Source organism: Sceloporus occidentalis, unplaced genomic scaffold (genome assembly GCF_023333645.1).
Source record: "Sceloporus occidentalis isolate IW3139 unplaced genomic scaffold, rSceOcc1.0.p SCAF_125, whole genome shotgun sequence".
Classification (NCBI taxonomy): Eukaryota; Metazoa; Chordata; class Lepidosauria; order Squamata; family Phrynosomatidae; genus Sceloporus; species Sceloporus occidentalis.
Genome location: NW_028317105.1, coordinates 226366 through 247088, shown reverse-complemented (window position 1 = coordinate 247088; position 20723 = coordinate 226366). Strand labels below are relative to the sequence as shown.

Sequence of the window (20723 nt, the reverse complement as noted above, 5' to 3'; positions counted from 1 at the left end):
AATTTACCCCTCGAGTGACAATCATAGGATTGCTGCAGCTTATCCATCACGCAGACATACGTATTATTGGTAACGCACAGCCACAAGTGTGCAACGCAATGCGCATTGGACTTAGATATACAGAAATGTTCAAAATAAAAGCAAAAGAAGATTTTAACCCCTTAAGGACAATGGGCGGTCCCTAAACCCATTGAAAACAATGCATTTTGAGCCCGTACATGTACGGGCTTTGTCATTAAGGGGTTAAAGAGAAATCCCCTAGCTTTCTAAGCCCATGGGTAGGAAAACTCCTTGAAATCACTCTTGAGCATGGAAGAAGCCTGGAACTCGCTCCGTCTACAGACTGCCAGACTGACTCGCAATCTCATTCTCACCAGCTATTCCGAATTGGAAAGAAGGTTGTTTTGAATGAAATCACAAGTTTCTTGGATCCAGCTCGTATGTGCAATCCGCACAGCGTGTTTTCATACTAATAAGCTGCTGATCTTTTGGTGGTCGAGTATATGAGAGAGAAGATCCAGTGCTTGTAAATGGATTAGAGATACCCATATACATGCGTGTAGAAAAGAAACTAAATGCATGGCTTTAATGGCAGCTTATCACAGTGTATATATATATATATATATATATATATATATATATATATATATACTGTATCAGACTATATAAGCCCTACGAGTTAATTTCTTCACCTCCATAGTGTCATCAGCCACAAAGCCATTTTATGGCCGTTTGCACAAGGACATAATAGAAATACTGCTCTCCCATTGGTTCTTTGACCACCACCGTCCAAACAAAAATGACAATTTTCTTCCAACTAGATGTTCGTGAGATGAATATGGATCCTTCTAAACACGGGCTGTCTCTATAAAGGTTTACCAACCCTACGATGGCAATGGGCTTGGTTTTAATGAATGGAAGAGTAACAGGCGGTTTAAAGTATCCTGTTCATTAGTTACATAGTAATTTTGGTTGAAAGAAGACACAAGTCCATCGAGCTCAAAATGGGCAAAATTCCTTCTTGACTCCAAAATGGTCACGGGATCCATTTGGTGCCACCTGTAAATGCCAGTTTTTTTACTACAGTTCCCTTGCCTGGAGGCATTTTTACCATTTTTACCCAGCAGCCCCCTCCATGGCCGTCATCCCCAGTAAAGTAGTATAAGTGGGCCGGTTAGGGATCAGAGATCTCCCATGTAACAGGTCTATTGAACAGCAGCGCACCAGGGACCCTCATTGCCCAACATCAGCCTGCCGGTTTTGTGGCTGGGGTGCTAGTGGTGTCTGGCAAGGAGCCTTGAGAAAGGGATTATTGCCATGGAACAAGGAAACCACACCAAGGTTAGGCTTCACGGAAGAAGGAAGATACAGTAACGACCTCAAAATATCAGGGTCAAAGCGGAGTAACGTTTGATGGTAACGTGATCGGAAGACATGTTAAAATTAATTTATCCCAGAAGGACCTCCTAGCAGAAATGTTCAATGATAATATAGTAAAGAAAAAAAACCTGATATAATGATACTTTACATAAAGTGTAACAAACCTATGGATCAGGGGGCTAAGATATATGTAATTAAATACAGCAGATGGGATGAGTTGTTTTTTATTTGCCATTTAATACTCAATTGGCAATGTCACTTACTTGGTAAATTAGATTGATGCCAGGTAAATTAACATTAGATTCTTTGATACGATTAGCATAATCTGATCTACAGTTGGAAGGAATAAATTGAATTAAGGAAAAATGCAGAGCCTAGAACTGTATTGAACAATAGGTCTGTATTATTGGAACACAGTATGATAGCTTAATCCACTGGCAAAATTACCTGCAAATGCCCCATGTGCGTAGAAGAACAAAATCAAGTTTAAATGAGATTAATTACTATATTAAGAGGTATTTGGTTATAATACTTATTACCTTTAAATGTTCATTAAAGGGGTAGTTATATAATAATAATAATAATAATAAATATGATATATAATATATAATTATTATTATTATTACCGTATTTGCTCGATTATAAGACAAGGTTTTTTTCAGAAAAATACCACTCGTCTTATAATCGGGGTCGTCTTATAATCAGACCTCAAATAGGTCTGACTATGAGACGACTAAGATCCAGATCCCCCGCAGCTGCAGGGGACCTGGATCCTCCTGTGTCCCCCCCCCCCACTCACCGGTGCTTCTGAGTGCCCGGTGTGTAGCCGGGGCAGCGTGTAGATGTCTACGCGATTCGCGTAGACAACTTACGCTGCAGCCGGAAGGAGGTGTGGCTAGCAGCGGGGGTTGCCTGCATCCATCGCGCAGACCTTCCCCAACTGTCAGAGAGAATTCCCCGCACCGGTGCCAGTGCCGCACCGGTTCGGGGAACTCTGATCTCTGACAGTCGGGGAAGGTCTGCGCTGCCCCGGCTACATGACAGGGAAGTCAGAAGCACCGGTAAGTTTGGAGGAGGGAGGGGGAGAGAGTGTTAAATGGGGGGCATAAGGCATTTCTGGAGGCAGAGTGTTCTATGAAATGCCTTTTAACCCCCTTAATGCCACTCTGCCTCCAGAAATGCCTTTTTAACCCTCTATATGCCACTCTGCCTCCTAAAATGCCTTATACCTCACTATATGCCACTCTGCCCCATAATATGCCTTTTAACCCCCTTAATGCCAGAGTGGCATATAGGGGTATAAGGCATTTCTGGAGGCAGAGTGGCACATAGGGGATCAAAAGGAATATCATGGGGCACAGTGGCATTTAGAGGGTTAAAAGGCATATCATGGGGCACAGTGGCATATAGGAGGTATAAGGCATTTCTGCGGCAGATGTGCATAACTGGGGGGGCAGGTTGGAAAATAGAAGGAAATAAAACCAAAATATTTTTCTCAATCATAGCTTTTATTAAAAAAAAATAGTTTACATGAATTAACATTTACTGGTAAAACTTTTTTCCTATAGGGTCATCTTTTATTCAGGCTTTTTCTTTTTTTCCTAAATTAATATTCAGATTTGGGGGGTCGTCTTATAATCAGAGTCGTCTTATAATCGAGCAAATACGGTATATATTATTATAATAAATATTATATTAAATATATATATAATTATTATTAATTATTATTATTATTATTTTTACACACTGTAAAATTATGAGACATTATTATGACATTATGCGATCAAAATGCTTTTTCCATAAATAAAAAAAATGCAGGTAATAGAGGAACAGTTGAAACCCAGCTGGAAAACAAAATTTAAGATCAAAATACGGACCAGAAAATAAGATAAGAAGAAACTCAGTTGCCTGTTTGCTATAAACTATAGCAATGATATTAAATTGTCCCAAATCCATAACATTTACATACATACATATCTGAAGCGCTCTAAATGTGATCTTCCGTAGGCGGCGAAATCAAATTGAATGATTTCAGTTTCTTTATATGAAACTCACAAAAATACTAATACTTCCAGGAACTTTATTCAGGATATTTTTTTTTAAGCAGGATACGATCAAACATATTCTACAGATTTAAAGATGGTGTACCCTGAATTAAAAAAAGAGGGGATGGGCATCTACACCCAAAAAACAGAGAACTGGATCCTTGGAAGGATCCCTTAAAAAGGTTTGATCCTGTGAGTATAATTGTTTGTTACATTTAACCCTTGCAATAGGGTTAGAATCCTATTTGGATATCTCGAAGGTACTTAAAGGGAATGTTCCAATCCCCTTTGCAACCACATGGATGAAGAATGAATATAAAACACCCGGTAGATACTTTAATATTCATTCTTTATTACATTGTGTCGAATCCCTCTATGTGTTTCCAAATGTTAATTAAAGGGATAATGTGCATTATTGTGAATATGATGGCTGGACTGTCCCTTTAAGACTCAACTGAAGACATAATAATGCCTAAATGATATTGTGGAAGTCTCCACTTTTTGCATCTTAAAACATAATGTCTTCTATTAAATACTTTGAACAAATTGTGTGTGATATGGCTCTAGATCAATACACATTACCATTAAATGGATATTCCCGGGAAGGAAAAAAAAGTCCATTAAGTTCCGAGCGGGCAGGAATTTAAATAATGAAACTCTTAATGTAACAGATCTGAGAAGCCTGCTTTAGAAAGGTAGACACATTCACATAATGTAACACAGTTGGTGATTTATTGGACGCGTTTAAATAAATTAGTTCAGTATCAAATAAATCAAATGAGTGAAATGAGTCAATGAATGTGGACATATATATTATTTCTCTTGACGGGATACAGAACATATAAACCATTTTAATAAGGTATTGTGAGTTAGCTGTGGTAGAGGGCCACATGTTTGAATTATTACATAGTATATATTAGCGATATGTTAGTATGAACTTTAGGGTTCCGCAGCTTGTTTCCTGGCCCCTCTCTAATCACTTTATTCTCCCCATTGAGGAAGCCTGGAAAGGACTTTACGTTATGGCGCCCTCTGTAGGAGTTATAAAGAAATACAGATGTCAGTGTCAGGAGGCTCGAGTGGCCTAAACCAGCGTCACTATCCTTACTGCTGAATGCCAGGATATCATAGCTGGGATGCCTCCGATGCCATAGATGGGCGGGGCAATGGCATCGGTAGACGGGGCTAATGGTGTCGGTGGGTGGAGTCAATACCATCAGTGGGAGTTGCTTTATATATGAATTTTGATGGGGGGGTAAACATCCATGGACAGGGAGTGGGGCGTGTCTTAATGTTGCCCTTGTGACCCTCATATGATGATGTCATATCTCAGCTCTCCACCAGGCGGAAATGTTTACGGAGCTTGTGCCGAGACAGCACAGTACTTCACAATAAAGCGCTTGGGGAAATCAGTTATCTCTGTTTTAACCAAGCCATGCAGCGGTGGCGTTACAGTGAGTTTTACCACCCAAGCGGGCAATTGGCACCTTGTTGTGCGGCAGAGGGGCTCTTAACCTGCCCCTTGCCACTAAACAGCCAGGACTCTCTGTTGGAGAGGAAGAGATGTAAAACAATCATCTCCAAAGCAAAGAATAAAATGGCAGATCTGCTAAGGTTTGTTTTGCGGAACATACTAAAGAGTGCCATTAAAGATTTGTCTTAGCGGAATTGCACGTTTAATAGGTGAACAAATTAGTGCTGGCGTGTTGCCAGAAAATCAGCAAATGGTTGTTGACATTTATACCATACATGACTTTCAGATTTTATTTATTTAATTTTTAATGTTCATTGAAAAAAAAGCCTGGCTTTTAACTTTATAGCAGCTGGACAAACTTTAACGCTGTAGCTGCTGACGCCTTACCCTCCCCGCCCTCCATCACTCATAAAAAAATATATATAATTTAGGGGAACCACAGATATTGAACATATTTAGTTAACGTGAATGTACATTGCCTTTGGTCATCTGTTCAAACGTATATCTTTTAATTGATCTGCTAGGTGTGTTACATTTCATCTTTTATGCTATAAATTCTAAAGGAAAAAAAAAAAACAGAAAGTAGACTTAAAACGCAGTATTTTTTAATTTTTTTTAAGTTGGTTGAACACATTCAAATATTGCCAGCGGCAAAACTAACCTATCTAACTAATTGAATAGTATTTCTGCCGCAGAACACAGAAGATGGATGTTGCAGGAACATCAAAGGACTTTTTTGACCATGAAGTTGCAAACATGAAGCTACCGCTAGATCCCCTGATATTTCTGCCAGTGAGAATTCTCACTCTTACAGCACAACATTTTCGACAGAATCCTGCCTGCTGAGAAATGAATCCATAAACATTAAGGAGCTGAACAGATGTGAGATTCTCAGTTAATTTGATTTAACTCTTCTTGTCCCCCCTGCTGCGGAATTCAGGTATTTCCAGATATAACATATTTCTATTACATCGGAGGTTGTACCCCGTAGTGCGTTGCTCTGTAGGAGGGGCAGTCCCTCTTTAGGAAACAGCTTACTCTGTCCCTTATTCCTGCCCTGTTGTTCCTTATTCCGCCTCTGATGTCCCTCATTCCATTCCTGATGTCCCTCATTCCGCCTCTGATGTCCCTCATTCCTCCCCTGATTTTCCTCATTCCTTTCCCTGATGTCTCTCATTCCTCCAATGGTTCCTCTCTTTTCTAAGAGCGCAGAATGTTTGCGGGGTACGAGGGTATCACGGGATTCTTCAGCCTTAAAGCCACAATAATGCACATATAGACAACATATGTGTATATATAAATTATGTGAATATATTATTGTAAAATACATAATCAATTACATGAGTATCTATGAACGGGCCACAAAGTCCAATAAGATGTCTCTTTAAACTTCTTTCTCTGACCACGCCTCTAACCACACCCATTAAGATAAAAATGTCCTTATTTAGTTATTTAAAAAAAGCCTTTTGCTAAACCCCTTACCTGTTGCACAATCGTGGTGAGTTCCAGGCACAGTTGGACAATATTATTTTTCAGCAGTGAATATTCTGTTACGCTGACAAAGGGAGACCTGTCACGGACAAACAGATGAAATCAGTATTTAGCAAATGCAAGTCATTTGTCAAAATATAACAACAGGGGCATTCTTAGATCACAGTGCTTGGTCTACAGCCTCCTAAAGGCCATATTTACTAGACATGTGCATTCGCCTTATACGAATTCTAATTTAAACAAAATTTGACAATTTTGTTAGTTTGTACAAATGTCCAAAAACTAGGAAGGACTCCAACAAAACAAACTAAAATGAAGCAGAGAGCTCTGAATTTTCGTTTGCATTCCATTGTTTCACTCTCATTCATTCTCTCTCACACTCTCATTCACTCTCTCTTACGCGCTCTCTTAATATTTCAAGTAGCAAACTAAAACCATTCCCCATCAACCAATTCAATCCAAAAAAAGGATTCATGTGGCAATTATATGTATAATATATATATTGTGTGTGTGTGTGAAATATACATGCCATGTAAATGTGGAAAAATTTTGTTTAGTTGAAGAATTTCAGGGGATTAGGATATTTAGCAGTACTACAAGTGATGTATCTATCGCTGCATTTACTTAAGAAAGTTATGTTGGAATTAACAGAGTAGGTGGAACAGCACCTTTAGCTACCTGTTCTCAGCATATACATGATGATTTTTATTAGATCATTATTCCCTTGTGTTACTTAGTTCTCCTTTTGGTGCTTTGCACGGTCCTCGGAAGGGCATGTGCTTAATGGAAGCATGAGATTAATCAGAGTGGATTGAACGAGGTCACACTAACCCCCTACAGCTTCACCGGCACATCATCTCACAACAAAAAAAGCATGAATGCTGAGTTCACGTGGTGCGTGTCTTGTCTTTGCATTCATACATCATTATCAATCGGAGGTTATGTTCATATTACTTTTTTTCACATAAAAATTAAGAAATTACATATAAAAAAAACACCTAAAACGTCATAAATAGGCATGGAAAAGAAGGATTTATTATATTTGCAGACAGCAGACAAAGCAATGGCGGGATCTATAGTATGTCCCAAAACTGTTTATGATTGCTTCTTACATGTTGGCCAATGTATAGGACCAGTTAGGCTGTTGATGGTTGCAACGTAATCTACCATGTGCATAGGTGTGTACCGTCTGAATAAAAACGAATTAAGAATAAAAATAAAAAAAATATATTTTTTTACTAAAATAATTGTTTTAGGCAAACTGCATTTTTTTTGCTAATCAAGTCTAATTTTAATGAGGTAATTTTTTTAAAAAAACGAGTCATTAAAGAGTATAGCGAACAGTAATAATATTGTATCAAAATAATAATAATAATAAAAAATGTATACATTGTATTGTAAATATATTGTAAATAATAATAATAATAATAATAATGTTTTATTATATACCGTAGTGTTTTCTCTTGAAAGAAGAACGTGTGGGTGAGATGAAATGAAAAAAAAGAGTGAAGATAGGAGAGACAGAAGAAAGGGAAGGAGAAAGACAGATGTAGAGAGAGAAAAAAATTAGGAAAAAGAAAGGGGGAAGAAAGAAAGAGAATGAATGAATGAACGAATGAAGAAAGAAAGGGGAAGAGAGAAAACAGATTTATGATATAAGAAAGATATAAAAAAAGAAAACAGAGGAAAGAGGAATAAAAAAAGGAGAGAGAAAAAGGTAAAGAAATAAGGAGAGAGGAAGGAAAAACACAATTTTGATGATGAACACATATACTAGTATAGAATAAATACACTTACTACTTATTTGTCATAGAGATGCGAATTGGGCCTTACCTGTCCAACCAGGCTAGAAGATTCTTTGCAGCACCTATCAGATCAACCACAGAGGTAAGAAAGTCGTTTGGCAGTCGCCTGGAGGCTCTCCCGTCGTAGTGTCCACTTCTCCTTCTTCCCGTTATAAAGTTCTGCAGGTTTTTGGCCGAGGCATTAAGTTTATGTGAGAGCGTCCGCAGGTTCTCCGTCTCCAAACCATAATTCTGAAATTAAGGGGGGGAGGGGGGGGGTAGATGTGAGGTCATGTGAATATAATAGGCACGAAAGGCTGGTTAAAGAGAGATGCTACTCTCATCCCATGGAGTCTACGTAATACACAATATTAACGATTTTATGTTCATGCAGAAATTAAATATTGAGTAACAAAAACCAAATCACCCTGGTAGATTGTAAGCTCACAAGGCCAGGGCTCCTCTTTGCTCTACCACTTCTGCTGGGAGGCTGTTACACTTATCTACCACAATAAAGTAAAACTTCCTTACATTCCACCTAAAACTAAGCTTCTCTAAACCAATTACTTTTACCGAAAATCCCCAAAATCCCAAGATAAAGAATGTTTTGATAAACCTTTGATGGTAAAAGTTTTCTAGGTTATGGGCTCACTTTAATATCCCCCGGTGTGTTTTTAATCAGGTAATATTCCTTTATGTGTTTGATTTGTTTTAAAACAATAATTTGTCACAGGTAAATATCGAAAAGTGTCACTTTTATATCAAGAATATGAAGTATCGCATTAATTAAAGCGTGTTTTGATAAACAAAAGCCTCCATCCATTATCACAGGAAAGCCTTGGCTAATTGGGTTATTTGCATATAAATAAAGTCACTTTACAAAGCCTAGCAGTTCGTGTTTTGACAGCTTACAGTCATTTTGGGGTGAATTTATCGCATATAAATTATTTGGAAAGGCAGTAAAATTAATTCTGGAAAACGCTGTAAAATTAAACCGGGGCGTAAAACTAACATTTTGGTTTTATGAACGCAGTAAAACGCTGAAAATCGTCAACAAGTTTCTCGTCTATATTCATTTACTTAAAATGTCATTAAATAAATAAAAATTTAAAGAAAAAAGAGGGAGGAAAAAAATGTTTTTGTGCGATGGTATATTTTCCATGTATTTCTAGATTACTTAAAGGGACGCTCCAGAGTCCGAGGCAGCCTTTTAAAGAAATAATGCATAGTAAAGTACAATAATGTGCAATACTTAATTCTAGAAGAAAAAAAAACCACTAGAAGCTGCAGCTCTAAAGATGCAGCAGCCTCGTTTTGTGCCACTGATTGGCTGCTTGAAATTTAAAGGGGCCACTCGGCTGTCATTAAAGTGTATAAATACTAGCTGGAGTGATCCTCCATTATTAATTTAGCAAAACAGGCGGCGTACAGGGAGGAAATAATAATTCCTGGACAGGAAGTCAGTTTGAGAATTGAGAAAAGGGGGCCGTGGCTGCTGACTTAGACATTTAGTGAATGGAAGTTGCATTAGGTTGCGACGGGAACAGGCGATGCCCAGGAACTTGCAAGGGTAGGCTGACCTGAGCGCTCTTTCTTCTGGGGGAGTGGCTTTGTGAAGGGGTGGGGCCAGCCAAGTTTACAGGCAGGTCTAGTGCTAGAAAGCCTTTAGTGGGTGGGGGGTGGGCGGGGAATGGGTGGGGAGTGGACGTGGCCAAACAACGCTCCCCTGGCACAAAGAAATAAAAAACGGACCTGGAGACCCCAGGAAGCAGCTCTTCACTCGAAAACTCCGGGTCGAACCACAAGTGTTCCTCAGTGTGTTTGAGTCTATGTCAGTGTGGCTGAGAGTGATCAGTGGTTTGAGTGCGAGTCAGCACGGCAGAGAACGGCTAGTTCCCATGAGCATGGCAAAGCGTCTTATTAAGAGGTTGTGGGATACGATAAAGGTGGTGGAGACATGGCAGTGGTGATGGTGGAGGAGGTATTTATTTAAGGGGCTAAAAAGGTTATGGCAATAGTACCCCACAAATATATGCCTTACAGTAATGGGGCATTCCAGGGCTTGTGGAAGGCATGGCAACGCTGTTCTAAATGTGGCCAACACTCCAAGTATAAAGTGGAATATGCTTTTTTTTTTTACTCTGAATTAAACAGTTTTAGATGATTTTGCCAGCAAAAGGCTTGAAAAGTTTAACATTTCGACACCTGGAGAGCAGCAGAAAGGTCAGAGCCATAGAGCTGTACGTATCGGGCTGCGTGGACGGAGGAACCGGCGCTGCGTGTGTCCCATGCGCCGGTGGCTTTCAGCACGATAGCAGATCAATATGGTAAAGGGAATGGGCGCTGGCCTGTGATTGATTGATGACCGGCAGACCCCTGCAGAGCGTATCAAAGCTATCCATACCACCCACAGCAAGACTCCGCTATTCCAGGAAAAAAAAAATTTCTCTGGGTTATTCTTATTGCTTTTTATTATAGAAGGATTTTTTTTTTGTATCAGGAACCAGAAGCAAACTGGGAGGCATCGGGGGGGGGGGGGGGAATGGTCCGATCTGCAGGAAAATTCCACTGGTTGCTATAGTGACAAGACCACTTTTGGATGGATGATGCTTGTAAGAACTTGGTCTCATCTTAGATTCAGGAGCCGTATGTCCATCCCATGCGTGTTTAAATTCCCCCCACTGTATAAACCTCTACCACTTCTGCAGGGAGGTTGTTCCACTTATCTACCACCCTCTCAATCAAGAAAAACATGTATGGGGCATTAAACTTTCACTTTAACAATATAAGACGGAGAATGAGTTGTTTTTCTTTAAAACATATATATTTCTTATCGTTACGTAAATATGTAGATGCTATTCCTTGATATTTATTGCCCTTTAATAAAATATAGGGTGAATGTTCTAAACACCCATTCCTAGATATTATCTTTCCTTATTTTATCTTGACGGATAGATGTAACTCGTCGAGCATCTGTATAAAAGACACACTGATTTCTTCCTGCAGGAGGAATTCGATCAATTCATATAGATCAGGTCATCATGACTAGACGATATTAAAGCCATGTTATTGCTATGGGGTATTAACTTTGCAGTTATGACGCATGTCCTGTTCTCTAACCCCGTCATCTGGCGTCCCACGGCTACTCTGCATTTCATTCTAATTATCTATGCGTTACCTGGATAGTCACGTGTATCGTGTGTTCATCTCATGCGTAAATCATACAAATATATATTATAAAAAAATAAAGTGTTTTGAGAATCATGACTATAGATATAAAAAATCTAATGTTTTAATATATATGTAGACTGTATAAATATATATATATATATATATACACATAAATATATATACTGTATATTATTTATTATTATATGTTATATATATTATTTATAGATCCAGTAATTTTAGCAGTTATAAAAACACTGCTACAAAAAATAATACTATTTTATGAGGTCACATTACAAGACATATAGTTAACATCATGAGATCATAGAGACCAAAAAGGAGGTTACCCTTCAAAGCAGGTCTAGAATTAAGTACTTTTAATATGAGGGCTATTGGCAGCCGCTTAAAGAATTTTAACTTATTTTTTTTTATGAGAATTGAGAGAAGTCTAACATTAAAATACTGAAAGTAACATTACTTGGTGGGTAATATATTTTGATCTTTTCTCAAGAATAGCTCCATCCACATGGGTTGAGGGCAATGTCATTGACAAACCCAGAAACCCATCATGTTTGTCCTGAAGATTCCGGAATTCATGGTCTAATGACTGGTCTTTGGGTTCCGGCTCCATTCTATTCCGTTCCTTGTTGCCTAGTTCCATTTTGAGAACCAGAATGAAGGTAGGACCCAAGTACCCAGCAGAGGATTACGTAGAATGTTTAATTATGGGGATTATTTTAGAGCACCGCTTGAAAAAATCTAGCACAATACCTTGATATATTTAGCTTACTCTTTGGCGTTGAGCAGGATAAAGCATGATCCATAGTTCTCCATTACTATATAAAATAATTTATTGCCATGTTTTCTATTCAGGGATGTTTTTCTTTGTAGATTATTAGTATCTAGAGTTCCCGGTTCTCGTTAAAAGTAAATTTTAAGCTTTGTCTTTAAATTAGGAATTAAACTGAATGTTTAATCCATGAGAGCCCAGGAGGTACGTTGGGATTTATAAAGTTGGGGTCTAGAAGTACAGATGAAAGCTCCGAGGATTATTAATTGACCGTCCAGGCTGGATGAGTTTCTGTGTCATATAGAACGGTGTCTGTGTTGTTGACTACTGAAAGTTAAATATTGTTCCAACTCCCGAGTAGCTCTCACAGAAATAACATTCAAAAGTGCATTTTTACCCAGGGGGGCGAAAACACAATTTTACGTTTTATCCATCAGATGTTCTAGAGGAGAAGCAGACGTCAAATCAAAGTTACATTTTTAGGAAAAAAACTGTACATTTTCCCTAACGTTGAAATGATTTGCCGATATTATTGGGTCCAGGAAGAGAGAATTACATTTGGGGGGGTTTATCTTTTCCACAAATTAAAGGAAGACTTGGGAGAACATGACTTTGAAGGACACTCTACATTCCACGTCAATTGAGCAGATCGGTCATATTAAAAACGTTCATAATGAAGCCCATGGAGCAGCGCAGCTTAGGCGGAGTGGGCCTTGACAGAGCTAGGTGGTGTGCAAAAAGGAAGGATTTAATTTAATTGGTTTAGAATTGTTATGGGTGGGGTTATTAGTAAGGTATATAAGTGGCAACCATTTTGTAAACTGTCACTTAACCGCTTATCCAAATCCTGGTTGTCCCACCCTCCCTCCCTTTAAGGTGGGTTGTGGGGGGTGACTGCCCCGTTTTGTCACAGCGGCGGGGTTAGTTGGGGATTATTGCTTAATACGGTGTTTTGTTATGTTTTTGGTTAATAATTTGACTTGGTTCAAGTTATTGGTGTAGGTTTCGAGCTGGTCTGTGGCTCAGAACCTGGGGTGGTGTAGGGGTGTCTCGGTATGCCCCTGCATTGGTGTGTGGTTAAATTGGTGGTGTGGGGGTGTCTCGGTATGCCCCTGCAGTGGTAATTTGGTTAAATCGGTGGTGTAGGGGTGTCTCGGTATGCCCCTACATAGTTATAATTTGGTTAAACGGTCTGGTAGGGGTGTCTCGGTACATCCCTATTGTGGTCAATATGTTAATATGTTAATGTGGAGGCACATGGTATGTGTTGGTGCCATTATATGGTTAATTTATTGGTTATGTGAGGTCATTGTCAGTGTTAATAAGATTTGAGCTGTTAATAATGTTAACCGGGGTGGCTGGGTTGACAATGACCTCTAAATATTGTATATATGTTAATAAAGCTGTGGACAAAATATTTTGCACCCAAGTAAAGTGTCAGAGTCATTATTTGGGTATGGGGGTATGAGCTTCCTGGGGCACAAACTCAACTATGCGCTTGTCATGGTCCATGCTAAATTGAGCAGAGTTGGTAGAACATCAACATAAGCCTCTTTAGACTCAATGGAACTTGAGAGAGAAAAGAAAGAGGAGAAAGTACAGAAAGGAGAGAAGAGAGAAAGGAAGATACAAAGTGGGAATGGGTTATTATCCCAGAAATGGTGATTCCGGCCCTAACCCAGGCTCCCAGTGTACGGCCGCTCAATGGGTCATTGACACTATGGAAGACCGTATAGAAGATCAAGGGCTGTGAGCCTTGAAGACATGGAGCGCAAACATATTACATGAAGATGGCGGTCGCAGAGGGGGTGCTGCCCTTGGTGAAGCACCCAAGGTAAATATGCCTCTAATCATGATGCCTACAATTGGGTCTAGACAATGTGGATTGGGGACAAATCATTACAGAAACAAAACAAGTGACCTCCTACCCAGTCCCAGGCTTATAGAAAATTTTTTTTCCACTGCCTGGCTAAAAAAAACGAAATTGGATTTTATTGCCATTTTTTGTTCAATTTCCCTGTTCCTCTTTTTATTTCGCAAATCAATCTCCAGCTGATTAACCAGCTCGCTTTCCCATCCTCCTGGTTAAATATACTTAATGATTCATTTGTACTGAGAGCGATGGCTAAATATGAATGAATCAATATTCCATTTGCTGACGCCTACCGCTGCCCCATCATTTCTGTCTCCTCGTTGCTGGGTTTTTATGTCTGTAAGCAGCTCTTTTTTTATTTTTTTTGGGCTAAGCACAAAAAAAAAAAAATCTTATTTAAATATAAATTACTTGAAATCATTAATGATTAAAGTCAGAAAGCCTTCAGTGCGTGATCCAGCTGGGCGTCCATGGGCTTTGCAGTGGCAACCAAATAGAAAATAGAAGAAAAACAAAGCGTACGGAAGTAAAGGTATTTGTCAGGAGGTAAAACTATTCTGAATTGTCACCTGCATTCAAGCAGGAATTTCAGCTCTGATCAACCAGTGAGAACATTAGCATTTGGGATCCTCGGATATCTGTTAATGAAGGATATACAAGAGTCAGCTCCGAACCTGCCCAGAGACCATAAAATTGGGTTAGAATTCACCTATATGCAACTTTGTAACATGTTAAAAAAAAAAAACTTGCAATGAAGATCATTGCAGCTGTATTATTCCACAGTCAATGAACCCTTTGCGACAGGCTTGAACGATGGTTTAAGATCAAAATAATTATATCTTATAAATGATATGTCTCCGCACAGCCACAGATCAATTTGTAAGAAATGACAGGTGAATTACCTTGATGTACATACCCTGTAATTCCCGGGTTATAACTGCATCGTTTCCATCCCTGGAAGAGAGCAGGGCTTTCTGCTCCGTGAAACCATCTCAGCGGCATTATTATAACCCCCCCTACTTAAAATGAAGTTATTTAATAATCCCAGAGACCTGGTGGCAAAACAAGATTTAACGGCCAAGGGCCAAACTTAAGGGCCAAACTACTGTTTGGGGTTCCTGGCAAAGTTGGGGACAGGAACAGGTCCGGATGAGCCAACGGGCATGCTGGGCAAATGGCCGGTGGAAAAGTGGCCACATATTTACCCATATTGGTGCTCCAGTGGCAGATCTGGTTCTGTGTGCGGCCGCTGTGAGAGTATAAATATCATGCGGCCGCGCGTATGTCATTTGTTCATTAGGTGCCAGGGCCGCTTAATTTGAAAGTTGCGGCCATTTGTAAATTGCGCATGTAGCGGCTGATTATCTGATGAATTACATCTGAAGGGGGCCGCAGCTCTCAGCAGGATACCGGAGATCGCAGGAGCAGCATCTAATCTGCCTGTTATTCCCGCTGTTCAGTCTTAGACATTCATCAGTCCTCGGTTTTATCTTAAATTCGGGATAGTCGCATGCCGTCCCGTGGATGATTAAATTCCCTTACTTTGTTAACATCTACCATTTCTGCTGGAAGGCTGTCCAACTATCCTACCATGAAGGTTTACATGATACATTTCACTAATGTCTATAAAAGAACATTAGTAGTTAGTAGAATTTAAAGAATGTATAGATCAAGAGAGAAAAAAAGGTCTGGCTTTATCCTATTTATTATATGACATCACTACGTAGCACCATGTTCTAATCACTTAGTGTGCGTTAAGCTGCATATGGCATCGCCTTCTGATGTCATAGTCTGCACAGACAAACACATTTTAAATCCTTTCATCCTTTGATCTATACCTCTACTTGTAATCTTTGCAAGCACAATCAGTGTTAAAGCTTTTTTTAGGTGCACATTGAACCGAATGAAACCAGGTTCTGGCAACGTACGTTTTTTCTTTCACACTATGTATTTTATGTAGTTGTAGACAAATTACCTGTAGTGTTATTGCAGCAAACCTCCAAGGTTAAAAGATAAACATCTCTACGCTTATAGATAATACTGTCAGGTGAAAAACTTATCTCTCAAGGAAAAAAAAATGTTTCCTGATGTGCATATTAGCCATCTGGCCAAAAAATTGCTGTTACCTTTTAACCTTACAGTCCACTATAGAGCAAGAAACTCATCAGAAAATAACTGTAAGCCTTTTGGGCAAAAAGAATATGTTTCCATTCCGCTTCATTGTAACCAATATATATTGGCCTGCTCTGTTCAACACTCTATGGAGTTCGTTGAAATGGTCTGTGCCGGAAACTAACAAGAATAGAATGAGAATCTATTGCTTGACAACATCTTACATAGAAAGACACCGCTACAATCTGATAGCAGATACATTCTGAGCTGGTGGGGTAACCAATTCAAATAGTAGCAGCACATTTTCAGGCCGCCACAGGTTACTAACAGCCTTTGCTCATCACAAATTATTATTCCGGAATGCTGATGGATCTGAGACATCCTATGGATGCCCAGTCCTTTAAGTTCCTTTATGTGCAGATCATAGAAAGGTGAAGATGGACCTCACAACAAGCTGTAGTTGTAGCGTTCTTTCAGAGAACATCCGTTGGCGTCAAGAGGATAGAGGACTTTGGTTGGCGACTCCTAAATGATTACTGTGGGGGGTAACAGGTCATGTTTTTCCTGAATTAAATGAATTATAAGTTAAAACATGACGGCGCCGTGTTGGCAACTAATCTTTTTAAGTGGTATTATGACCATAGCCATTGATGGTATTTATTTCGAAGGACTGGACTGGGATAAAATGTGTCTGGATTTTGTTTTCTTCCACATGAATGATGTGTGTAATATTGTCTTTGTATTTATCTGCTTGCTATCCATCAAAGATAATTGACTTTGGTTGCTCCAGAGGACCACTTTCTTCAACGTTGACCAGTTACAGAACGTTTGGTATAAAATGTTACTTCTTGTAGCTGCTGGCAATATCAAAGACCAAAAGTCAAGCTGTCTGCTGCCAGTATGTATTTAAAGCTGCCGGTTATTCCCGAGGTTAGCTCTGTTAACAGTTGCCGGTCCTAATTTTCTTTGCTTTGCTGAAATGCAACGACAGGAGACCCTTCAGACAATCACTAAACAGTGAATATGAGTGAATGTTGATAAGCATTCTGTGCGTTTTACTTGTAAATTACCTTGTATTGTGCCACCAAAGCTTGTTTGTTGTTATACATACACAACTTGTGACACTAGGTAATAGAGCACTGCAATTAACCCATCATGCTCAGGGGTGTATATGCACACACACCTACACACTATATAGCCAAAAGTATTGGGACATCTGTCCATTACACCAACAGGGACTTTGATGACATCACATTCTAACTACATAGACATTAATATATAGTTGATCCCCCTTTGCAGCTATAACAGCTTCTACCCTTTCCACAAGATTTTGGGGAGTTTCTGTGGGAATTTGTGCCCGTTCATCCAGTAGAGCGTCTGTGAGGTCAGACACTGATGTTGGACGAGACGCCCGGCTCGCAATCTCCGTTCCAGTTCATCCCAAAGGTGTTCAATGGAGTTGAGGTCAGGGCTTTGTGCATCACCATAAGGACAAAAGCATTGGGACACATTTCTAAATTATTGAAAACTGGGCCCCAGTGAAGGGAAATCTTAATGCTTCAGTATACCAAGATATTTTGGACAATGCTCTGCTTCCAACTTTGTGGGAACAGTTTAGGAAAGACTCTTTTCTATTCCCACCTGACTGCCCCCCAGTGTACAAACCAAGGTCCACGAAGACATGGTTGGATAAGTTTGGGGTGGAAGAACTTCATCGGCGGCACAGAGCTCTGACCTCAACCCCATCGAACACCTTTGGGATGAACTGGAATGGAGATTGTAAGACGGGCTTCTCGTCCAACATCAGTGCTGGATAAACAGGCAAATATTCCCACAGAAACTCTCCAAAAAACGGAGCAATAAAGCTAATTATAGCTACGGATATATTTGAACTTTACTAAATTTGTATAAAGCGAGCTTCTATTAAGTAATACTGTCTCTTTAAGATTGTGTATTATTAAAGTAGTTGCTGATAATCCCATTATTGTTCATTTCCTTTTCCCATTTCATTATTTTATTTTGTCTTTTCTGTACTGTGCTTCATGCTGTGTTTAATGATGCTGAACTTATAGTACCTATTTTATGCTTTTAAAACCCAAGAGAAACAGAGTAAGGAAAAGTATACATTCTCTATAAAATGTTACAGAACCAAGATGACTTGTTTAGAATTTGGGATGAGAAGATTATATTTTCTGCTTTCATTCATGGGAAATTATCATTATATTGTTTGTTACGCAACTTGGTCTTTGTTTAATTGTATGTGGAATTGGTCACATGGTTTATAAATTTTAGAATTAGCTAAAATATTATTTCAGGCTTTAAAAAAAATTAGTTCTGGTAAAAAAAACATGGTCCTGGAGATTAGGGGTTTTTAAAATATAATTGAACCAATGGGTCATTTTGGATTTAGAGATCCAACTACTTGATCAACTAAGGTATTCTATGGTTTAGCAAGGTTCCAGGGGCTATATTGTCCATGCATCCCCAACTAAAATAACCCTATGGAGATTCTGCCTTTGAGGCAAATGGAAGAATGGATGGTGTAACAACTAATAGGAAGAACAATGTTGCAAGAATACAGCATTCAATGTAGTGATGGATCTACAAAGGTTCTTTTCTTTACTGATGTCCCTGGTTCAACGTAACTAAAAATCTCTCTTGTAGTAGTTCACAACAGAGTAAAGGTTACGGGTAAATTAGCTCTTAATCGATATGGACAGATCAATTTAAAGTACTTCTTAGGTTTGAGATGAAGACAACTCTGTTGATACAATCTATACTTCACTGCGATGCCAAGTCATTTACGTACCCAACTAGGATAGATCATGTTCCAATATACAATAAAAAACATCTGCAAGATTCTATGCGGGCAATCACAAGCCTTACACTTAAATGTGTGACATCATACGTCGTTAAAGGCTTTGATAGCCAGCCTTAGTGCCAGCCAAAATACACCATTATGATGTTACTAACTAACTTGGTACTGATAGAATGTGGACATTAATAATTATATAAAAGTCTCCATTCACTGAGGGATATACACATTGCCTTGCGTTCTTGTAGGGATATCATTAAGCCTACACCACTGATGGAGGACTGGTCTGGCAACCTCTACAATAAGTCATTAGGTTGGCTCTGGCCAATACTGGAGATCCCATTAAATGCCTTTTTACAGAATGTCGTCTACAGCTAAACATATACTATAAATATAGAGAAATGTATATGCCGTAAAGTGATCAATACCTAATAATGGATGTTTGCTGATATATTTTTCGAGAGAAGTAAATCTCAGTATACATTAAAAGCCCATCCGAGTGCATAGAGCTTCATCTCATTGCTGATAAATGGATCGTAAGTGCATTACAAAGAGTAATATCCCTTTGTTAATGCTTCTTTTTTTAACTTTGATGCATTGTATTGATTTCTTCCCCAAATAATTGGATCGGTTGCCTAACCTTTATATCTAAACAGTTATATTAAAATGCATTCATCAGGCCAGCATTCAACTTAGATTAGTACAGCAAACAGAATGTACTACTTTGGGGTTCTACGATACAGTGGTCCCCCACTTAGATCACCAAAGGGTAGCCAACTATCCATCCGTAGGATACTCATATAATATGACATTAGCATTGTATATCACCCTTATAGTATACAGTCCACCATATTTATTGCAATGCCTGGGAACAAACCCTCTGTTATAAATGGAACAGGTTTTACCCTGTATGGCTTGACTGCTCGCTGTAAAATTTGATGTATATGTCCTGTTTATAAAAACCCCACAGTGCCGCCAGCGCGGCGGCTGATAAATATGTATTTGGATGTCATGTTTGCATCTGACAGTTTAATGTCCATGAAGGTGTTTCTACCTTAAATCATTTAGCTCACGAATTTGTTATTCAAAACTTGGAAATAAGCCGTCGAAATCTGCAAGATTAAAATTCCTCCTTTGTCATGAATAAAGATGATTAAGAAGAAGACAGGGGGATTTGAAAGAGGTGACTTAAGTTGCCCTTAGGAATATTGTTTTTGGAAAGCTTCCTATATTAAAATTCCAGACTGCCCAAAATGCGCTTTTATCTCATTCCGCTACGATAGTATGTTTTAATAGTTCCCTTAGAGAGAAAAAAATAATTGAATGGTGAAAGGCTTTTCTTAAATTGGGTATAAAATGTCTTGTATTCCTGCTCATCAGTTATTATTTAAAGCAACAAAAGTTTTTTTTTGATGATCGTCAATCATTTTACCTGTACAGGTATGCCAGTGTTCTAAATTAGAACGAAGAGAGCGATTGCGAGATGACCAGATATTTGGGCTTACAGAAGTGAATTAATTTTTATTAAGATGTACTCTAGACTATCTTAACTGACTTTTGGGGCACTTGTAAGATTCATTTTTTTTGAAAATGTATTTATTTTATTTATTTATTTTATTATATTTTTATTTATTTATTTATTTATTTTATTATTATTATTTATTTATTTTATTTAATCATATTTTTATTTATTTATTTTATTATTATTATTTATTTATTTTATTTAATTATATACTCCAGTCTAAATAATTAATAACTAATCTGTTTTGTTTCACCATGAAATGGGCGATT

At 38.6% G+C, this 20723-nt stretch overlaps 1 protein-coding gene across 1 annotated transcript in view; it reads right to left on the bottom strand.

Moving 5' to 3' along the window:
- LOC149281980 (connector enhancer of kinase suppressor of ras 2-like) overlaps positions 1–20723 on the bottom strand; it is a 180444-nt gene that overhangs the window by 79875 nt on the left and 79846 nt on the right. The window contains exons 3-4 of the mRNA XM_089498753.1: positions 8224–8426; positions 6382–6469 (exon numbers count right to left, since the gene is read on the bottom strand). Of these exons, the coding sequence (XP_089354879.1) occupies positions 6382–6469; positions 8224–8426 (291 nt within the window). The remainder of the gene's footprint in view (positions 1–6381; positions 6470–8223; positions 8427–20723) is intronic.